A 22,877-nucleotide genomic window follows, 5' to 3' on the forward strand; every position below is an offset into this window, starting at 1 on the left:
CTCCCGCATGAGCAGCTGCCCCCGCTGCCTTCTTGGCTGATCCTGCTGCCCCCCCCGACATCTCCTCCTTCCCGCAGCCTCCTCCACCTCCCCCCTGCCCTCCTCCTCCGCCTCTCCCCCGTCATCTCCTCCCCCTTGCCATCTCCTCTCCCCTACCATCTCTTTTGCCCCCCCTCACCATCTCTTCCGCCCCCCCACCTTCCTCATGTCCTCCGCCTCCTGCAACCCCCTCCCGCCGCTGCCCTTCCACCTCCTTCTGTTGCCCCCCGCCTCCCCCTTCTCCTTCCCCGCTTCCTCCCCCCGCCTTCTCCACCTCCTCCCCCCCGTCTCTCCTCCCTACCATCCCCCGCCCCTTTTACGCCTCCTTCCCCGCCTTCTCCCTCCTTCCCTCAGCCTGTCTTCCTCCTCTCCCCTCCTCTCCACCTTCTCCATCGAGTCTCAACATCTCTCCACCTCATCATGTCCCTCCTCTTCGCTTTCCTACCCATTTTGATCTTTTCTCTCTTTGTAGTGGGAGATTTTGTGCTTGTTTGGAGAAAGAAAATCTTGGTGGTGACCCTTGGTCTGGCTAGAGGGGCTCTATGGCAGCACCCTCGAACCCCACAGCCGTTAAGGTCCTTCTTTCTCCAACCAACAAGCAACAGGTACAACAAGCAGTTCAGACCCTCCTAGACAAGGTGATCGGGGGCAGAATTGTGGGCCTCACACCCACAAGGAGACAGGTGCGAGAGTGGATCCAGGCGAGCTTAGCACTAGAGGGTGACCACATTCAGAAGGTCACTATCTACGGAAGAGGCGTCTTCCTCATCCAGCTGAGCTCCCCCGATACTGACTCGACAATTATGGATGCACTCCCGCATTTGAGCTTGCTCTCGCGGTTTTCATTCATACTCAATGAAGTAATTTTCTTGAAAAAAAAAAAGGGTCAAGAAGGAAGGAACCAGCATATCTAAAGATCCCAAGGTACACTTGTAGAGGATGAGCTACCTTGTTTCTCCATCTCTGGAATATGCTATAAACATTGAACAACTCCATCCATTGGAAATGACGACACGAGGCTATGCAAAAGCCCTTGAAAGTGCAATGACAGCCCACATGGCACGATCACCAACCAAAAACACCTCTAAGGTTTTGAATCACCTTCGTAAAATTTGTATGGCTTTGATTGAGAAAGTAGACAGCCTCAAGACCACCGATATGGCATTGATGGCAAAGAAAACACATATTGACAAGACACTCGATGACGTCAAGAAGCAAGGAGGGCGTATGCAAGAGGAATGGAGAAAGGAGAGAAACAAGAAGGATGAGAGGGAGAAGGAGAATGTAGCGTTGGAAACTGAAAAGACCAGCCTCAATGACAAAATGCAAGCTATGGGGACAGAATTACAGTTAAGAGACGTGCAAGGAGCACCGGAAGAGGCACACAAGGCAATGGAAGAATTAAAACCAGGAGATGGCAACCTTGCAGACAACCATCCAATGAAAATATGCTGAATTTACACAACAAATCAGCAAAGGGAACGCTGATATGTTAGAATGGAAGAATATGATTAAGAAAGATGCAGTAGCCCCCAAGAAAGAGATCATCTCTGAGGCCCCAGAGGAAGAAAAGAGGAGCAGCAAGGCTTTGAACGTCTTGGTTAGAGGCCTAATAGTTGGAGATACCCCTATGTCAGATGCCAAAGCCTTGTTCACTAAGATGGGAGTCAACCTCACATGCGAGACAGCATGGAGAGTTGGCAAAGTTGAGGCTCCAACAAGACCCCTTATAATGAAGCTTCAAACAGCAATGGACAGGTCTACCCTCATGAGCATGAGGGCAACCCTGAAAGGGACAAGAATATACTTGGATGATGATCTTACATTGCTTCAGCAGGAGCATCGGAGAGAGGGAGTGGTGCGTGTTATGGCAGCAAGAGATGTAGGTAAATGGGCTGCCTACAAGATGGAAAGGTGATTATCAGAGAGAGAGCAGGAAGGGGAGAAAGGGAAGAAAGAGAAGAGGGGGAGATGGATAGCACATGACGGTGTCAAACCCAGGAGATGAGGGCACAGGGAGGGCTGAGAATGGCAGTGTGGAATTGCAATGATACCCTTTGGTTCGATCCTGGAGGTTTCTTGAAAACATATACCGACATAGACATGATTTTCTACACTGAGACCCATGAAAGCCCGGAAAGAGGGCTGCCAATAGTGACAGGATATACCTGGGAATCAGCCCACAGGAAGGAGATGAGAGGAGACTATGGGATATGGGGGTCTGAAGGTGTGGCTGTCCTTTTCACATCCGAGACCACTCATATCTGTGATCCGGAAAGAGTAGTATAGTAGACTATATGTTGGGTCCACTGGCCTTTGCCCCTTGGATACGCGATTTTACTGTGCCTCCTCCTTCACTTGGGGCCGACCACTCATGCCTTGCCTTCTGTATATCAGCAGACATGCCAGCCATGAGGAGGGCCCTCCTGCCACCCACTCGTGTTTAGATCCATTTTGATCGTGCTCTCGACCCGGTGTAAGTGAGCCACTTGGCCTCTGAGCTTCCATTCTTACTTGGTGTAACATGCAACGGTAATCTCATCGTGTAATTCACAACAAGACCTTCTTTAAACCTTTAGCGAGGAATGAGCATTGTTTACCATACAGAGAGAAAGGAGATGAGGGTAGAAAGAGAGTAGAGTCGACAACCGATTGGGTCCCTGTACCCACTGAGGTCCCCCTCCCCCAATCAAGGGAGAATTTGCTTTATACTTGGAGAACTGAGAAATACAAAGAACAATCTTTGAGAGAGCACGGAACGCGCTTCTGAAGAGCTCACTGTGCACACGTATAGCAGACCCAAAGACCTGAGAGGCAACGCCGACCAATACCGAAACCTTGACGCTATCCACACTGATGATGTAGGACGCTTCTGCAAGGCAAGGGAGAGGCTTCTGCTGTCCACCAGAATGCAGGGTTACTTCGTGAGTGAGAGAGTGAAAACTAGGAGTGATAAATCCTATGAGAGAACTGAGAGATGACTGAAATATAGAGCTGAGAGTGAGCTGTGTAAACTGTAAAAGAGAGCTGAGAAAGCTGAGGAAACAGTGTCCAAACCTCTCTCCGTTTGCTGGTCCAAACCTCCGACTGTTGTGCTGCGTGGTCACCTTCAGATCAGGCTGAACTGATAGCCAAGGGACTGAGGCTAGAGCAGGACCAGATCTGAGGATCTCAGGGGCTGCACAAGGAGGCTGAAGTGGAGCTGTAGGAGAGCTGCAGGAGCACTGAATGAGGAAAGAGGGCAGCCAAGGGGCCCTTTTATAGGGCTGGAGCTGAGCCAACCCAGTCTGTAAACAGCCGACTGAGTCGGTCTGTTTTACAGACTGGTTGGCCTACAACCAGCCTATAAAAGCCCTCCCTAGCTCATTTGCCAGGGGAGTTTTTGGGCAGCCTTTGCAGGCTGCCTTCCCTGCTTACCTGTCCAGCCTTTGGGGGCCCTAAAGGGGCTCCTAACCTAGGCTAAGACCTAACCTATAAGATGGAAACACTTAACCTACTGTTCTCCAGTGGGTACTAGTGAACAAGAACTGAATTCCTGACTTGACCTAAGGCTGAGAGACTGAACTACGTAGCTTGTGCCTAACTGTCCCTGGACAAGGGCTCACAAAGGGGTCACAGCATACGACAAAATCTCCTATCTGGGAGCTATAATGCACTTGTCAATGTAGCCAGTGTGTCACCTTGGGGTGCATGTGACACTTGGAGAGGGTATGGACCTAGCATATGCATCAGATACCCTTGTCTCAGTGATACAGTATTTTGCCACCAGATCCTTTCCCACGACTCGATCTGCACGTGTCCCAGATGGGAAGATGCCCCAAAGCCCCTAGTTTGATGAAAAGTACAGAGAGATGACAGCTCACCTCACACATGAGCGATTACTGGAACACTTGATTTCACCAGAGGCACAGTGGATCTCACACCAAGTGACACGAAGTAAGAAGCATGCTTTCCTCATACACAGCATGGATGAGGTGGTCGGATCCTTTCGCGGGGTAGATCCTACTACGAGATGACATAGTCCTCATATCATCCTCAACAGAGGGATTACAGAAACATCTAGAGGCTCTGGAGATGTTCTATAGAGAGAGGGACTTGACAGTTAACCTTGGGAAAACAAAGGTTATGATCTTCAACACCGTGCGAGCAATGTCCCGCCACCATAGTTTCACACACCGAGACGAGCCAATGGAGATAGTGCAGTCTTACACATACTTGGGGGTAGTGTTCACCAGGCCATGTTTCAGGATGACCCATGCAAGTACAGCACGACTCACGAGGTGCTTTGGCCAGACTAGAGAGGTGGTGCTTCCAGGCACACGTCTAGGACCCTCCGACGAAGGGTTGGCTTTTTTACATGCCAGTGAGACCGACTGCCATGTATGCAGCACCCTTCTGAGGGTGTGATATTTCCGCGACAGATTGAAAGAGATTTGAGAGGCTACAGGTGATTATGGGATCCAAGATGATTCGAAGCAAACTCAGTCCCCATCAGATCATACAGGCAAAGTTCGCCATGACCCCTCTCCAAGTTGATGCCATCTTTCATATAGTTACTTTGCTCCACAGAGTCTCGGCCTTACCCCAGTGGAGATTACCGAGGTTAGCACTGGAGTCTTCCAAGCGACTCACAAAGATCGGTGTTGATATAGCATGGTATGCACGGGGTATCCACATGGTTTGGTAGTCATGGCATTCAGATGGACAGACTTCCCCCCTTTCAGTACAGCATAAATGCACCACCTGAGATGATCCCAGGAGATGAGATCAACCATATCATATGGTTAGACCTCCTCCAGCTCCATACATCGAGGGCTTGGGAGGGAGAGGAGTTCCCCACCAAGATCTAGTTCTACCATGACCACTTCCTGAGGGTCTCAAAGCATGGTCTCGTCATCATACCTCAGTACCTCGGGGATACGAGAGTCTCACATGCATTGAGGATCCCCATCGGTCAGTTGCGAGTCTCGTCACATCAACTGAGGATCGAGATAGGGAGAAATGCAAGCATACCCAGAGAGCAAAGAATCTGCACACTATGCCGATCTGATGCGATTGACACAGAGGAGCACTTTCTATGTGTCTGCCCAATCTACTATGAGATCCAAGGGCGATATCGTTGTCTCTTTTAGGAGGGGCGTGGCTTTGGTCCAATTACACGGCTGATTGATTTCTCCGATTAGGTTTCTGTTGTGCTCTCTCTGATTGAGATGCAATGATAGAGAGACATATTGATGCAACAGACTAGAGAGCGGCAGGGACTAATGCCATAGGTCACCGAGATCGACAAAGCACAGACGCTTGTTACAGATTTCTATGCATTTTAGTCAGTTGCCGGTGAGGCTAAGAGAGAGGAGCTTGATGAGATGAGAGCATCATGGATTAGTAGTGGGAGTCTCCGCCATGATGCTGCCAGACCAGAGGCATGCACAGCACATGTGACACGAAGAGGGACCAAAGCACGCACGATCGAGGTCTGGTGTATCTCAACCCTCCTCAGAGGTGACCGTCAGAGGCGAGGCTTCACCCTTGACGTAGCCCACAGGATATAGAGATCAAGGAGACCACGCCCTCCACCACGTCGAGAGACAGCTCAATAGACACAGATACGAGAGCTCCTCACATCTCATCAGAGAGCCACCAGGTTACCTGGATAGATGGAACCTGGGCATGTACTAGGAGCGTTAGCTCTGAGAACCTAATACTCTTCCGGTATTTTGCTACTCTACTATTTTGTTCACTAGCTTAGTACTTTAGCTTTCAGCAAGGGCCTTAGTGACCCCTTTGCTTCAGCCCTTAGTGGCTTGTACGAGTTACCTTTTGGTTTTGCACTTTGTCTCATAGGCCTACGAAGCCTCCTACAGACGTTAATACACCTCTCTCTCTCTCTCTCTCTCTCTCTCTCTCTCTCTCTGTGGTCGGTAGAAGCAGCAGATGCTGTATGGCAGCAGTAGCAGCACGATCTAGTATAGGTGCCAAGTGGGCTGCAGGGCCAACACCGGAAATAGCCAACAAGGGCTGCTAGGGGCCAGCTTTGTAAGGGTTGGCTATAGCAACGTATCCTTTTCTCTAACTGCCTCAACATCTTTGTCTTCCCATTCTTTGACTTCGTGTGGATCTGCATATTTGTGTCATTCCTTGAAGCATCCTTGACATTTTTGGGCTTGAGTTTCATTCCCATTGTTACCTTCCAGAGTTTCCTAGCCACGAGGTGGCTCGAGAGGTTGACCTTCCAATCGGGATAATTGGTCCCATCCAACTTACCTGTATCCCTGAAGTTTAGGATGGGACCAATCATCCTTTGGATGGGAGAGAGAGAACACACTGCAAGAACTAAACACCGTGTGCCTCTGCCTTGGATCAGATTCACCTTCGAGCTTGGAGGGATACCTTCCTTCATGTGTTATCAAAGCTAAGCTGTTGGCTTTGATACCATGTAGAGAACATAGGTACTTATAACTCAACCTCACCCACAGTGGGCAGATTTGGAAATTTTATTGCCACTCCTAAATTAGATGGACACACACACATTGATCACCACTCCAAGAATAGAGACGATGTAGAGAAAGAATGCAGATAGATATTTATCCACACTTGTCAAAGCCCAAGTGAGCAGCAAACTTCCAACGGATGCTAGGCTAACACCAGCACAAAATCAAAACGTGGATTGAGACCTTTCTCTCTATATACATATATATATATAATAAATGTGCTGCTTTATGCTCTCTCTAGGAGATGCCTTGTGCACACAGGTAGACTCATCTCATAGCATGATCATGGAGTTCTTTCAGCCAGATCACACAAACCCTCGTTCCTCAGGTAGTCGGTGAGGTAAGAGATCCAGAGCCAACAACACGACATACCTGACAAGGGGAGGACACAGAGATCATGCTCGGATACATCCCTTCCATGTTCAAACCTAGCGCGACCTACAAGAGTTACTGTGCTCTAGCTAGATACAGAGCCGCAGCCAGGAGGCCACGCCGGACCGCACACATAGATAGCTGCCAGCGCTCTATCTCTGATCATATAACACCGCAGCCTTGACAGCCTTGGGTCCACCATGACCTCTCTTCTAGAGCTCCAATATTTGTTGTATCGGGCCACAATTGGCACAGGACTTGATGTTACATAAAGGTGATGGTGATGTTGCTATTATGACTATGCCGCACTGATGCTTTCTACGACTATGTACCTTTTAGCATCTAGCATGGGTGATGATTCTTGTTTCAGTAGCTCCACCCTTTCAGCTTGTTGTATCAAGTTTCTCATAGTCTCATAGACCCATCGGTCGTCCGCACACTTTAATAAACTCTCTCTCTCTCTCTCTCTCTCTCTCTCTCCAAAAAAGTGAAAGAACAGGAAACCAAAGAGACTAACAAGCTGATCTTACATGCGAGGGGGCTCCCAGATGGCCACCAAGTCATAGGGACATACATAGAAGACAAAATTGACTACCTCAAAGAGAAGTTTCCACAAGTGGAAGGGGATCCAATGCTGTCTAGAAGTTTCCACAAGTGGAATGGGATCCAAGGCCGTCTAGAATATCCAGCAAAGAGGGACACAAATGCAAGTTTACATTAATGACAAGGCAGCAAAGATCAAGATGTTAAAACAAACACATAAGCTGAAGGGCACAAAGATATGGATATCTGAAGAACTCACTCTGACTCAGCTCAAGCAAAGATCCATTGAGCTCAATAAAGTGAAAGAAGCGAGGAAAGCAAGAAAATGGGCGGTCTACTGCCGTGAAGGACAAGCATTGATTAGAGATTTCAAAACTAAACCTTAAGACTCTTAGTCTCAAATTGATGCAATGAAGGTCACATTATGATAGCACTAGAACATAGGTGTGATCTGTAAATAATTATGAGAGTTGCTTTATGTACTTTCTAGGAGATGCCTTGTGCACTCCCTCTCTCCTTGGAGATGTACTAGTTTTCTTTGGTGTGTGCTTTTGTCTCATAGGCCTATGAGGCTTTCTACTGACATTAATATATATTCTTCTTCTTCTTCTTCATCTTCTCTCTCTCTCTCTCTCTCTCTCTCTCTCTCTCTCTCACAGGGGTTGCGTTTGCACTCCTTGGAAGCTTCCATGTGCCCTCCCTAAAGCAAATGTACTAGAGGGTTTCTTGCTGTCCCATAGACCTTTTGGTCTCCAGTGGATGTTAATAGACTTTCTTTCTCTCTCTCTCTCTCTCTCTCTCTCTCTCCATTGATTTGGTGTTTTGGAAGAGTGGATGAGAATGCACAATAGGGAAGGTATTTTGCAGAATCCCTTCAATGCATCTAAATGTGCTTGTAGACTCATCTTGTTTTTTGCAAAGAGCACCACATCATCTGCATAAATTCGCAAAAGCAAAGTGTATCAAAACACTCGGGAATGTAGGTCAATATAGACAAGACAAAGGTAATGGTGATTGAGACACGTAACAAACAAGTGGATATGACATCTGAAGGGGAACCCCTGGAAATAGTCAACGCATATAAATATCTAGGGCTGGATTTCACAGAGAATTACATGTGCAATGCATGCATGGAGAGGAGGATTCTAGGAGGTTTGAAAGCTCTATATATCTTCCAAAATAAATGCAAGAAGGCGCATCTATATATATATATATATACACCTAGATGAATCCAGGAACATTCCCAAACTCATCCTCTAAAAACACAACATAGTGCAGTTTCAATCTCACGATAGGCACTCATAAGATTGAAAACCATAAACTCCATCATGCATAGCAGGGACTAGCTACTATGACATCCCCACTGACGTCATCAGCGCCCAACAGTGGGGGTAGACCATAGTATAAAAGCATGCTCTCACACATACAAATCCACACACCCACACATACTTGAGCATCTATGGTGTTGGATAATGAGAAAATTTATGATGTCCAGCTTGGGCACCCGGGCTCTCTAGGATATACTAGGAACAAATAGAAACTTTGCACAAATGTTTCCTGATAGAGGAGTTAGAGGTTAAGGCACAAACACCCTACCCCATCCTATTGGCTGAAACAGGTATGATACCTTTAGAAGGGGAAGCTTTATGTCAATTCATGGCTTACCTCAACAAAGTTGAGAAGATGGACGCCAGCAGGATACCACATAGGGCAATGGAAGCAACACAAATCATGGGCAGGCACAGAGAGGGAATGAAGTGGATTGAATCATGGGGTACAACAACAGCAGATATACTAGAAGATGCATGTGAAACAAAGGTGTTGAAGTGGTGGAGAATCCGAGCATGTGAGAGTTGTAGGCCTGGCAAAGCCTACAAAAGATAAGATCTCCTGAGCTGTCATAGGGACTGCCCAGCTTGTGATGACCTGAACTTTTTTCGGGATCCAAGCGAATGCCATCTGCGCTGATGATATAACCCAGGTACTGGATTTCCATCAGACTGAACTCGCTCTTTTTTGGCAATTAGATATAGCTGATTGTCGCGGAGAAGCTGGAGAGCTTTCCAAACATCCCTTTAAGTGCCGATCCACTGTGGCTGAGAAGATCAAGATATCATCTAGAAGATGAACAGACACACTCCTATATGTTAAACACCCGCGACATCATTCTATTGAATGTTGGTGGTGCATTTTTAAGACCGAACAGCATGACTATGAACTCGTAATGAGCTCGCTCTGTCTTGAACGCTGTCTTTAGGATGTCAGCGTTGAATATGCGGACCTGATGATAAACATGTTAAGCCAGGCAATCTCCAATTCTCCAGGACCAGATAAACAAGTACAAACACCATTGGTGCCTCTCCAAATCCTGTCAAAGAAACCTCGCATCGGAGGCAAAAACCACAACCAAAGAAATGTCAAAAGCCCCGGTGCAGAGGAGAAACAAAAATAAAAAATTATTTAAAAAAAGGTTTTTCTGGTCTGACCAGATCTGGCCGACCAGATTGACCTGGTCGGTCAAATCTGACCAGGTCGGTCAACCTGCTGGTTGACCGACTTTTCTGCCCCTTCCTATTTAAAGGGGGGGGGGGCTAGGTATTCACATATAATCTCTTCTCCAGCTCCAGAGGTTCCTGCACACCCTGAGCCACTTCTGCCTCCTGGCTGCCTCCTCTGCTGCCTCAACTTCTGCCTCCTGGCTGCCTCCTCTGCTGCCCTCTTTTCTGCCCCAGATCTGCCCCTTCTTTCTGCTCAGATCTGTCCTCCTTTCTGCTCAGATCTGTCCTCCTTTCTGCTGCAGATCTGTCCCCTTTTACAGCTCCAGATCTGCCCTCTTTTCTGCCCCAGATCTGCCCCTCCTTTCTGCTCAGATCTGTCCTCCTTTCTGCTCCAGATCTGTCCCCTTTTTCAGCTCCAGATCTGCCCACTTTTCTGCTCCAGAACAGCCTTCCTTTCTGCTTCAGTTCTGCTCTTCTTTCTGCATCAGATTACCTCCAACTTCCGCTCCAGATTCCGTTCTTTCTATTCCAAATCTGCAGCAACCCCTTCATCAGTTTGTTGTCTCAGATTTGGTTCAGTTCCAACTTGTGGAGCTAGTGCAGAAGTCCACTACAGTTGTCAGGACCGAAGTTTGTTTCAGAGCTTCTCTTCACTTGTACTAAGTTCCGTTTGTGATATATATATCTTCTTCAGCCATTGATTGTCTTCAGTATTGTTTTATTTGTCTCCAAGTATTTTCTTTATATGGTATCAGAGCCAGGTGTGCCAATCGACACCTGAGCCTTGATCTGGAAAGCTTGGAAGATAAATCATCACCTGAAGATGTCTTCTCCCTCTTCTCCGAAGCGATCTCAGCCTGAATCAACCTCTATTCAACCATCACCTTCGACATATGTCGAGAGAGAGTCTGCTAGGATTGAAGGTGATGAATACCTCTCCAAACTCTTTAAAGAATTTGCTGAATTCCAGAAATGGAAGGAACTTGAAGCAGGTACCCGCACACCTCGTGCCTCTACCTCTCCACGGTTCTCTCCAATACGTCAACAAGGACCTCTATTCAACTCAGAAGAAGCTGAGCAACATCTCAAGTTCGGTGCCAACGAAGAACAAGTATCCCCTGACGAAAGAGGACAGGCCGGCATGAGAACATTGGATTATTCGACAGTACCTATTCCACAAGAATCAGTGCAAGGTATGATGCCCTTTTCCCTTAGTGCAACTACTCCTATGCAAGGCATAGGAACAAGTAATCACGAGGACACGGATCCATACATGCATGTGAACACTCGCAGACGAGAAGGAAGAAATGCGTCTGACAATGAGTTTGCTTTCAGTTCACATCCCTCCCTCCCTCCCTTCCCTCTCATCTCTTCCGCTGCCATCTTTCCTCCAGTGGTTTCTCATCCTCCTCCTTCTCCCATGCCACTGGATTCCTATAGTTTATTTCCCTCTATCTCTCCCGCTGCCTCTTTTTCACCTCTCATGTCTTATCCCGCCTCTCATATTCATCCCTCCCCCTCAGGACCTTTTTCAAATTTCTTTATTCCTCCGGTGATGCCACCTCTCCCTTCTTCTCACTCTGCTACTATTCCCAATTCTCTTCTGCCTCCACCGGTTGCTTCTCCCTATCATTCTATTTCTTCCCCTCACCTTGTCTCTGCAACAGCCAAACATGCTTTCACTGATATGACTCGTTTTAACGGGTCTAATTATACCACATGGTCCAATCTTATGCGCCATGTGCTTGATTCTCAAGACCTATGGGAACTCGTTCAAGGTACCGAATCGCCACCTGATCCTCATGTTTATCCTCCTCAGGTAGTTCGTTCGTGGCGACATCGTAATGCCACTGCCATTGTTGAAATTATGCAAGGTCTTTTACCTGAATTTCACTCTCAATTACAGCATTTTGATCTTGCCTCTGAGCGATGGGCACATCTCACTGACCGCTATGCAGCTCGAGATCGTACTCGTCGTATCAATCTTGACCATGATCTCCAACAATTCCAGATTCTTGCTGACGATGATCTCAAGGTTAAACTAGCCGATTACCGGCGGTTAGTTGCTGAATTTGCCACAACTGGTCCTCCCAAATCCGAGGATGACCAAGTTACTTTCTTTTTAAATAAACTTCCGCCCAAGTATTTCAGTTTTATGCAACAAATCATTTCTCAACCTTCTCTTCCTACTTTTTATGAGTTTGAATGTCAACTTTTGCGTTATGCTCGTCTTTACTCTCAGGTCCACCAAAAACATAGCATTCCTGCTTCAGAGGGGGCTCTTCTCTCCGGGATTCCAAAAGATCAACCTAGCTCCGGAAAGCCCTCTCCTACTCCTAACCCCTCTAGTAGTAAACCCACCTGGCACTCCCTTCCCAAAAAGAATAGATTTTGTCAGCATTGCCAGAGAGTTGGGCATATTGACGATGAATGTCGCTCCAAAGCCAAAGGCCTTCTTCCTCAGCCTCCCACCATGACTCCTCAACCACCCCGTTGGACTCCTCAGCTCCCTACCACGACTCCTCAACCACCCCGTTGGACTCCACAGCCCCCTACCACGACTCCTCAGCCACCTCGTTGGCGTCCTAGGGGTGGTCCTCCTCCTCCTCCTTCGAACACTGGTCTCTGGAGACCCCAGGGCCATGTCACTAATCACTTCACTCCTTCTCCTCCCTTTATAACTCCTAAAGGTCTGTCTGACTGGTCCACCGGAGATTCTCTAGACTTCACTTCTCAAGCCTTGATCCATATCACCGAGCTTAACTCCTCCTCTTCCTTATCTGGGTCAGCTTTTCATACTCTTTCATGTGACTCTAAATCTTCTTGGATTGTGGATAGTGGAGCCACTCATCATATGACCCCTCATCCTGATCTCTTCATTTCTCGCAAACCGGCAACAGGGGGAGTTCGTTGTGGCAATAACTCTGTTGCTACTATTCATGGTGTTGGTTCAATAACTTTTGATACTGACAAAGGTCCCAAACTTGCTCAATTGGATCAAGTGTTTTATGTGCCCCAATTAGGGGTCAATCTTCTTTCTGTTCATCAACTTTGCCTCCTTGGTCGCACAGTGCTATTTACAAAGATGCATGTTGACATCATAGATGAGTCCTCGGGACTCCTTCTAGCTCGAGGTGATGCTCAACCTAATGGTCTGTACTTTATAAATCAATTTCTTGCGACTCCCTCCCCTTGCGGTTCTGAGTTTCATCGGCTTTACGGTAATGCTACCCTAAAAGATCCAACTGACACAGAACGATTATGGCATTATCGTCTGGGACATTTGTCCTATGACTCTTTATATGAAATGTCTCGGGATCATCTAGTTGATGGCCTACCTAAATTATCGCGTGCTAAAGATATTTGTCATCCCTGTCAATTAGGTAAACAAAGCCGCACTCCTTTTCCTTCTCATTCCACTTCTCGAGCCAGTGAGATTTTGCGTCTAATTCATCTCGATATTAGTGGCAAATCTCCTGTTCCTTCCCTCAATGGTTCACATTATTTCTTTTTAATTGTGGATGATTACTCTCGCTATCAATGGGTGTTTTTCATGAAAGAGAAATCCGACACTTTTTCTTTTTTTGCTACTTGGGCTCGCTTGGTTATGAACCAAACAGGCAAGTCTATTGGGATTGCTCGTAGTGATAATGGTGGTGAATTCATTTCCCATGAATTCACTCAATTCCTTCAAGAGCATGGTATCCAACGCCATCTTACATCTCCAAATTCGCCTTCCCAAAATGCTCGTGTCGAACGGCGACAACGTACTGTCATGAACATGGCCCGTTCCATGCTTTTTGCAGCCGAGTTGCCTGAACGTCTCTGGCCCGAAGCCGTCAATACTTCTGTCTATATCCTTAATCGCTGTCCTACTCAACCCATCCTGAACATGACGCCTTTTGAGGCCTTTTATGGCTATCGTCCTTCTATTTCTCATCTTCGAATCTTTGGTTGCCGCGCGTACACTCATACTCCCAATGATACTCGCGGTAAACTCGAACCTCGTGCTGAACTTTTTCTTCTAGTTGGCTACTCGGCAGAAGCCAAAGCTTATCGATTATTTGATCCTCGTACAAACAAAGTTTTGGTTCGCCGAGATGTGGTCTTCGATGAAAGAGCAGTGCTTAAAAATTCCTCTATTCTCTCTACTGATGACGTCTCCACTCCAGTTCCTTCCGACAATTCTCCACCCAAAATTCCTTCCTCTCCTCCCGAAACATCTCTCCCCCCACCCATTGCTTCTCCTCACGACCCACTGCCACGCTGGTATCGTCAAACTATGAAGGATTCCGGGATTATTCCTGTCGAACTTCCTCCTTCTGGTCCGCGCCGCTCTACTCAAATAACTTCTTCTACTACCACTGCCTCTTTTTTTACCACGGCCTATATCATACATTCTGAACCTGCCACTTGGCAGGAAGCAGTTAAAAATCTTGCGTGGCATCGTGCTATGGAACAGGAGCTTGAAAGTATTGATCGCAATCAGACCTGGATCTTGGTCAATCGACCCACTCACAAAAAGGTCATCGGAACCAAGTGGATCTTCCGAACAAAACTCAAAGCCGATGGCACCCTGGACAAATACAAAGCCCGCTTAGTAGTGCAAGGATTCCGCCAAAAACATGGTATCGATTATGAGGAAACCTTTGCCCCTACTGCTCGGTTAACTTCCTTTCGTCTTCTTCTTGCCTTAGCTGCTCATCACCACTGGACTATCTATCAAATGGATGTCAAGAGTGCCTTTCTCAATGGCTACCTTGATGAAGAAGTCTATGTGACTCCCCCACCAGGTTTTTCTCCTCCTGGCCATGAAAATAAGGTTTTCCGTCTCCGCAAAGCTCTTTATGGTCTCAAACAAGCACCTCGATCATGGTTCCACCGAATAGACACCTTCCTCAAAACTAATGGTTTTCATTCTACTCCCTTTGATCCAAATTTATATATCCATCATTCGTCAGAGGGGGTCTGCTTTATTTTACTCTATGTCGATGATCTTTTGCTTTTAGGCTCCACTCCCACTACACTTCAGTACATTAAAACTCAACTCAGCATCACTTTTGAAATGACTGATCTTGGTCGGCTCTCCTATTTTTTAGGCATGGAAGTTGTACAACATTCTGGTGGTACTTTTGTTTCTCAACAGAAATATGCTCTTCAACTCCTTGATCAAATCATTCCTCATGAGCCTAAGCTGGCTGCCACTCCCTTAGATCCCACCGTAAAGCTCTCAAAAGACTTGGAGTCTCCTCCCTTTGATGAACATCTCTATCGCCAGGTTGTTGGCAAACTCCTCTGGCTCCTTCACACTCGTCCTGATCTTGCTTACTCCGTCTCTATTCTCAGTCAATATTTTAATGAACCCAAGCTCACTCATTGGCATGCATGTATTCGTATCTTGCGGTTCATTCGTGGTACTTACTCTTATGGTTTACATTTCAGACCAGGACTAACCCTACAGGGATACACTGATTCTGACTGGGCTGGTGACCCGGACAATCGTCGTTCTCATGGCGGCTATATTTTCTCGTTTGGCTCGGCACCTGTTTCTTGGTCTAGCCGTAAACAAGAGACTGTTGCTGGTTCTTCTACTGAGGCTGAATACCGGGCCTTGTATGATTGTACCACAGAGGCCATATATCTCCGACAGTTTTTGGCAGAATTGCACTTTCCTTGTACTGAACCCACGATCCTCTACGTCGACAACAAAAGTGCCATTGCTCTCGCAGGCAATCCCATTTTTTCCAACCGCACCAAACATGTTGGTGTTCACTTTCATTTTACTCGCGAGCAAGTGGAACTAGGTACTATTCGGTTGATCTATGTTCCAGCTGCCGATAATCATGCTGATATTCTTACCAAGCCGGTTAATCGCCCTACTCTTGAGCATCTCTGCCCACGGTTGGGGATTGGTTTCCCTCCTCCTCTTTAACAGTTTTTTTTTTCTCTTTGTGTACTTAAGGAAGTGAACAAATCCCCTGCGAGGGCACTCCTTCAAGTCTTTCTTTTTTGTACCATCATCTGGGCATTTAGTGAAGATGAAAACCTGCTCTGTAGGCATCTCCATCTAAATGAAAACCCCACAAAAAAAAAAAAAAAAAGGCTGATGAAGATGATAGATCACTCATGGAACACCTCTTTGCTTCTCCTGTCTGCATTGGACATTGAGAGGGGGTGTTAAGCCAGGCAATCTCCAATTCTCCAGGACCAGATAAACAAGTACAAACACCACTGGTGCCTCTCCAAATCCTGTCAAAGAAACCTCGCATCGGAGGCAAAAACCACAACCAAAGAAATGTCAAAAGCCCCGGTGCAGAGGAGAAACAAAAATAAAAAATTATTTAAAAAAAGGTTTTTCTGGTCTGACCAGATCTGGCCGACCAGATTGACCTAGTCGGTCAAATCTGACCAGGTCGGTCAACCTGCTGGTTGACCGACTTTTCTGCCCCTTCCTATTTAAAGGGGGGGGGGGCTAGGTATTCACATATAATCTCTTCTCCAGCTCCAGAGGTTCCTGCACACCCTGAGCCACTTCTGCCTCCTGGCTGCCTCCTCTGCTGCCTCAACTTCTGCCTCCTGGCTGCCTCCTCTGCTGCCCTCTTTTCTGCCCCAGATCTGCCCCTTCTTTCTGCTCAGATCTGTCCTCCTTTCTGCTCAGATCTGTCCTCCTTTCTGCTCAGATCTGTCCTCCTTTCTGCTGCAGATCTGTCCCCTTTTACAGCTCCAGATCTGCCCTCTTTTCTGCCCCAGATCTGCCCCTCCTTTCTGCTCAGATCTGTCCTCCTTTCTGCTCCAGATCTGTCCCCTTTTTCAGCTCCAGATCTGCCCACTTTTCTGCTCCAGAACAGCCTTCCTTTCTGCTTCAGTTCTGCTCTTCTTTCTGCATCAGATTACCTCCAACTTCCGCTCCAGATTCCGTTCTTTCTATTCCAAATCTGCAGCAACCCCTTCATCAGTTTGTTGTCTCAGATTTGGTTCAGTTCCAACTTGTGGAGCTAGTGCAGAAGTCCACTACAGTTGTCAGGACTGAAGTTTGTTTCAGAGCTTCTCTTCACTTGTACTAAGTTCCGTTTGTGATATATATATCTTCTTCAGCCATTGATTGTCTTCAGTATTGTTTTATTTGTCTCCAAGTATTTTCTTTATAAAACACTCTTAAGGTCTATCTTTAAAAAATATTTGGCACTGTTCAAGCACTCTAAGATGTACTCTGGGCTGATGTCAACAGCCATGGCAGCAGTCAGATACATGTAATACATTGGAGCAGTTCCATACCACAGATGGCCTCTAGCATGTTCGAGTTTGGTCTGCAACAGACCAGTCTGCCCTATAGCAGCTCGGCCTACTTCTTGGAGGTCTAGGGGCCTATAAATTGCAGCCCTCCCCTCATCCTACAGCATCAACGGCTTCAGCCTTCATTAGCTCTTCAGTACACAATCAACCAAGGCCCATTGCAAGCCAGCAAGGGGAGTAGAGGAGGAGAAGAAGTCTGCTCCTCCCCACTCAATCCTCACAAACTGGTTGACAATCATTGACTCTATCACACATAGCAGGGACTAAGCAATTAAGGAAGCAGCCAAGATGCATGGCAGCTAGGAGCCTCTTTTTTAGGGCTACCTGGCAGGCCTATTAGCCAACCAGCTAGGTCGGCCAAAATGGCCCTGAAGTCGTCGGTCTAGGGCAGGGGTCGGCCCCCTTCCTAGTTGTTCTGATCAGCCCTCCTCATTCAGCATCAGCCACAGCAGCTACTGAAGCCTACACAAGGCAGCGTAGAGCAGGAAGGGTAGGAGTGATCTCAGGATTTAGGTTCCAGCCCTTTGCTGGTCATTTGTGCTCATCTTGAGCTTGTGCCTTGCCCACTACTTGGTGGAGGAATACATCTGAGTCTCTCTCTCATAGTCTCTCTCTTGAATGCGCTGTCTATACTCTTATCATCTGAGTGATCTGCATCATTGAGTGATTGAGACTGAGCTGCTCCTATTCCACATAGAGGTTGAAAGGTTAGAGTGATGCTATCCCTCATTTCCAACAACATCCTCCTATGTCGAAATCAAGCTCCTATAAGAGAGCTAGAAAATATCCAAGGTAGGAGCCTCGTTTTGAGTTATGCCATGTAACAAATTATGAAAGGTAGGGAAAAAAATAAGCTGTTCAAAAGTAATGACATGCAAATGGTAGATAGGTCAAGAGAATAAGAAAGGAGAGGATAGCATAGGCTCATAGGGAATGCATATACATAGAAGAAGCCTTGGTCTGGTCTTAGCTATGTCATGCAACAGATTGTGAAAGGTGGGGGGGAAAATAAGCAGCCCATCGGTGACAACATTCACATGTGAGAGTATGAGAAAACAGATAATGGCACAAGGCACTTGTGTGTACGGTATAAGACATGATTTCATATTTTTAGTTGTTTTTGTACATAAATTTTATAAGTGAGTGTATGTTTCTTGTCATTACATAATAAAGCTACTTCTTTCAGCATTGATTAACTGTGCTAAGGCAACACATCAAACATGTGGTGGTAATTTAAACAGTTGATTTGGCCTTTTTTGCAAGATAACATATGTATCACAACCTGAATACACAATTACCAAACTATACCATTAGGTGAATGAGTTTGCCGTTCACAATGCCCGGAGAAACTATCTTTGGGTGACTTTAGCAACAATTTTTATGCTAAGGCCTAACAAGGGGACGGTTATTCGAATCGTGTTAAGTTTATTCCAAAAGCTGATACATAAAATGTATACAGCGACTGAATTAAGCTAGTCCCCCTCAGCATAAGTACCGCAACACTTCAGCTTGCTTCACAGGCCTAGGGCTGCTATTCCATTCGAGCGGCACTGCTTCAGGTTTGGTGTCGTTGCTCAGATGCTGCTACCCAGAGGTGACGTCTGCTTTCAGTGTTACCGACATGGGCGAAGTTTTGTACAACAAGCTTCATATAATGACGTTTATGATCCCTGCGTTCAAGTCCTTTAACTCGTCCTCGTCATTACAATTTGCTCACATTCTGACTCACACCTCTGTGTCATCAGTATTGAAGTCAGCCTCACATGAGAGATCCCAGCCATGTGCGAGCCTCCTCCCGTCGCTTATCATACAATTCGATCAACTAGGAAGTAGAAGCGACACAAAGGCGGTCTTGAGGTTAGATTGCAAACCTTCCCCGCGGCAACAGCCAATTGTACAACGATCTTATGCCTGCATTGCATGTCCTTCATGCTAGTTCTATCACACTTTTCTATGTCGCTCTTCGAGAGGATAGTGGACTTGCCGCTGCGGACTAAGAAGCTCGTGAGGAACAAGAACACAGAGAGAGAGGCCGGTAAACAGTGAACGCTTATCCCCGATGAACTAAGGCCCATGAAATCAGGTGGGTGAACGCCCAACCGATTCTAATAGGCCCGAATCCCTTAAGTCCACAAATCCTCAGCGTCTCTTGGCGATTTCTCCTCCCTCCCTCCCTTGTTTCCATCCATCCGCAATCCTCAGCATTTCTTGCCTATTTGCTGCTCCTTCCTTCCCTTGTTTCCATCCATCCATCCGCAATCCTCAGCGTTTCCCGCCTATTTTCACCTCCTTACCTTCCTTGTTCCCATCCATCCGCATTGCGCAAATGAATCCTGTTTGCGTTCGCGAGGCAGAGGGTGCGTATCAGATTGTAGTTCTAATGCTAAGTAAGCAAACATAATATAACGGCCGTTCATACATTAGCATTTTAATGGTACGTAAGCAAACAGGCAACCTTTTTGGCAACATTTGGATGTGAAAATTTCTCCGAAATTTCTCATTGGCTCACGTGTCTTCGCCCACGTGGTTTGTCTCATTTCCGACTTGTGCATGGCGGGTCTTGATGATGTTGCAAGCATGGCGGTTTTTGGTGTTTGCTGCTGTTGTGCTTTGTATCGGCACATGGTGGGTGTTGTACAGGTTTTGCTACGATGAAGAAGGGATGGATGGGCTGGTTTTAGTGACTTTTTCTGTTGGAGTTCGCATCGGTTGATTGACAGTGTGCCGGTGGAATTCTTCGCCAATGGGTGCTACCTCATGAACGTGAAGTGGTGTTGCAGGAGGCTCACTCGGGTCCTTTAGGAGGGCACTTTCAAGGCAAGTTAACTGCTTGAAAAGTCTTACAAGCTAGGAGTGTTACATCCCCACAAAAGGGGCTCATCAATGATTCTTCCACCCAGCCACGATTCCAGAGTGCTCCCTTCTTTTTGCGTACGTGAACTCTCTTTGAGTTCCTTCTCTTTTCTTCCTTTTGTGGAGCCTCTCCTAGAATCTCCCCTGAACCCAGTGCTTGCCACTTGGAGCCCAATTGAGTGCCACATGTCCATAAAGAACCTTAGAACCTTACTGTCCCTTAGACCTTAATATTGCACTTCATATTGATGCAAGCACTGTCGAGCCCCCTGGTTTCTCGCTTCACTGTAACCACATTAGACAATACCAGGATTATGGCTGACGTAGCATTCCCTTTCCCTTAAGAATGGTTTACGTCCTCGAAAACAAAATTGGGAAACCTCCTCTAGAGATTGCTTACCCTTTCCCATGTTGAACTCTCTTCAGATCTATCTTTCCACTTAACCAAACATTCTTGCTATATAGTATGTCGTGTTCTTTTTTCTTGTTTATCTAAAATTCTTTTTGGTTCGTGTGGTAAAGATGTAGGTTCAATGAGTTCAACTAGGACTTCATTTCCAATGAGATTATCATCTTCTAATTTTCTTTTTAGCCTACTAACATGAAAAACTAGATGTACTCTACATCCCTCAGGTAAGGCTAATTTGTAAGCAAGTTCTCCAATCCTCTTAAGTATTGTGAATGGTCCACAATACCTACGAGACAACTTCGGACATTTACCTATCTTTAGAGATTTTGAAGATTCAGGTACCTTAAGGTAGACTTTCTCATTTACTTCAAACTCCAACTTTCTACGATGGGGATTTGCATAACTTTGTGCTCTATCTTGAGCTCTTTTTATGCTATCTTTAGCTAATTTAAGCGTTTGATTCATATCGTCAAGAAAGTCTTTGGCTGCTTAAAGCTTCTCTTTTTCGACTCCCATTGTCATTGGGGCTCTTGGTTGAAATCCATACATCATCATGAATGGACTAAAACCTGTAGCTTAATGTTCTAATATGGGCAGATATTGTTCCGAATTAGTTTGCCATTTACTTACATATGCTCGAAGCATATCCTCAATGATCTGATTGATCCTTTCAATTTGACCATCACTCTGTGGATGATCCGCAGTGCTCATATTCAATGAAGTTTCCAACCTCTTAAACACAGCGCTCCAAAAATGGCTGTTAAATTTGCTATCCCGGTCCTAACTGGTAGCCCATACAGTCTATAGATATGCTCCACAAATAGCCTAGCTAATTCTAGAGTTTTAACATGAGCCATCTTGGTCAACCGATCCATAATTACCCACACAGAGTTGTGCCCCCTCTGTGTCCTAGGTAACCCTACATTGAAATCCATGGAGATGCTTTCCCATTTGCCAGATGGAATCTCTAATGGGTGTAGGAGACCGCCTACCTTAAGACGTTCAGTATTATTAACCTAGCATTTTTTGGCACTGTCAATACATAATCTTGGACGTCCTTAGCTATTCTAGGACAAAGAATTGTCTTTTTAAAAGCACATATGTCTTCTGAATTCCCGGGTGTCCAACACTCGGACTATCATGACATTCAAAAAGGATTTGGCGCCTAATGTCATTATTATCCGAGACACATACTCTACCCTTGTAGAGCAAGTAGCCATCTTTAATAGTTTATTTTTTCCACTTAAATCCTTTATTACCAACCTGTGGTGTGTCGCCATTTCCATGTAACTCCTCAATGAAAGCCTCTCGATTAATTGGATCCCTATTTTTAATTGCTTTCCATGTTTCAGAGAAGTGAGGATCAAACTCACATTTCCCCTATAAGGACTCTAGGAAATCATTCTGAAATTGAGTAAAACTCAATTCATTAACAATTGGCATTCGGCTAAGAGAGTCTGCTACCACATTGAACTTCCCTTTCCTATATGTCAATTGTATATCAAACTCTTGCATTAACTCAGCTCATCTAGCTTTTCTACCTTTAAGCTCTGGCTGATTACAAATCCACGTAATGCTCTCCTAATCAAAGATGATCTCAAATTTTGCACCATATAAGTAGTGCCTTCACTTTTTTAAAGCATAGACTATAGCATATAGTTTCTTCTCATATACTGAGTAATTCCATTGGGCACGATCTAATTTTTTGCTTTCAAAGGCCACTGGTTGACCTTTTTATATAAGTACCGCCCCAACAGCAAAATCATTGGCATCTGTCTCAACCACCAATGGTTCATTGGGATCCACTACTTTTAAGACAAGAGCTGCTGCTATAGCTACTTTTAATTTTTCGAAACGTCTCTTTTGAGGTTCATCCCATATGAAGGTGCTTCCCTTCCCCTTAAGCCGATCCATCATCGGAACAGCAATCCTAGCGTAATCTTGGATGAATCTCCTATAGAATCCTGACAAACCTAAGAATATTTGTAATTCTTCTAGAATTGTAGGATGTGGCCATTCCAATATGGCCCTTACTTTGTCGGGGTCCATTTAAACTCCTTCTTGGGATATTATATGTCCCAAGTATTTCACTTCTTTTGCAAAGAATTCACATTTGGATTCTTTAGCAAAGAGTGAATTAATGTTCTAAATGCTTTTTTATGGTTTTACTATAAATAAGGATATCATCTAAAAATACTACAGCAAATTGCCCTCGATATGGCCTTAAGACACTATTCATAAGTGTCATGAAAGTTGTTGGAGCATTTGTTAGTCCAAATGGCATTACTTTAAATTGATAATGCCCATACCTAGTACGAAATGATGTCTTAGGGACATCCTCTTCCCTAATTCGTACTTGGTGATATCTTGATCTTAAAT

General features: G+C 45.8%; 1 protein-coding gene across 1 annotated transcript in view; it reads right to left on the reverse strand.

The window, feature by feature from the left end:
* Nucleotides 1-19,605, reverse strand: part of HAP2 (hapless 2) — a 198,702-nt gene extending 179,097 nt beyond the window's left edge. The window contains exon 1 of the mRNA XM_087399558.1: nt 19,108-19,605. Coding sequence (XP_087255684.1) covers nt 19,108-19,311 — 204 coding nt within the window. The 5' untranslated portion in view covers nt 19,312-19,605. The remainder of the gene's footprint in view (nt 1-19,107) is intronic.
* Between the last annotated feature and the right edge of the window lie 3,272 nt (nt 19,606-22,877).

The sequence above is a fragment of the Dipteris shenzhenensis genome, chromosome 28 (genome assembly GCF_047967505.1).
Source record: "Dipteris shenzhenensis isolate YYH24624 ecotype China chromosome 28, Dip_SZ_1.0, whole genome shotgun sequence".
Classification (NCBI taxonomy): domain Eukaryota; kingdom Viridiplantae; phylum Streptophyta; class Polypodiopsida; order Gleicheniales; family Dipteridaceae; genus Dipteris; species Dipteris shenzhenensis.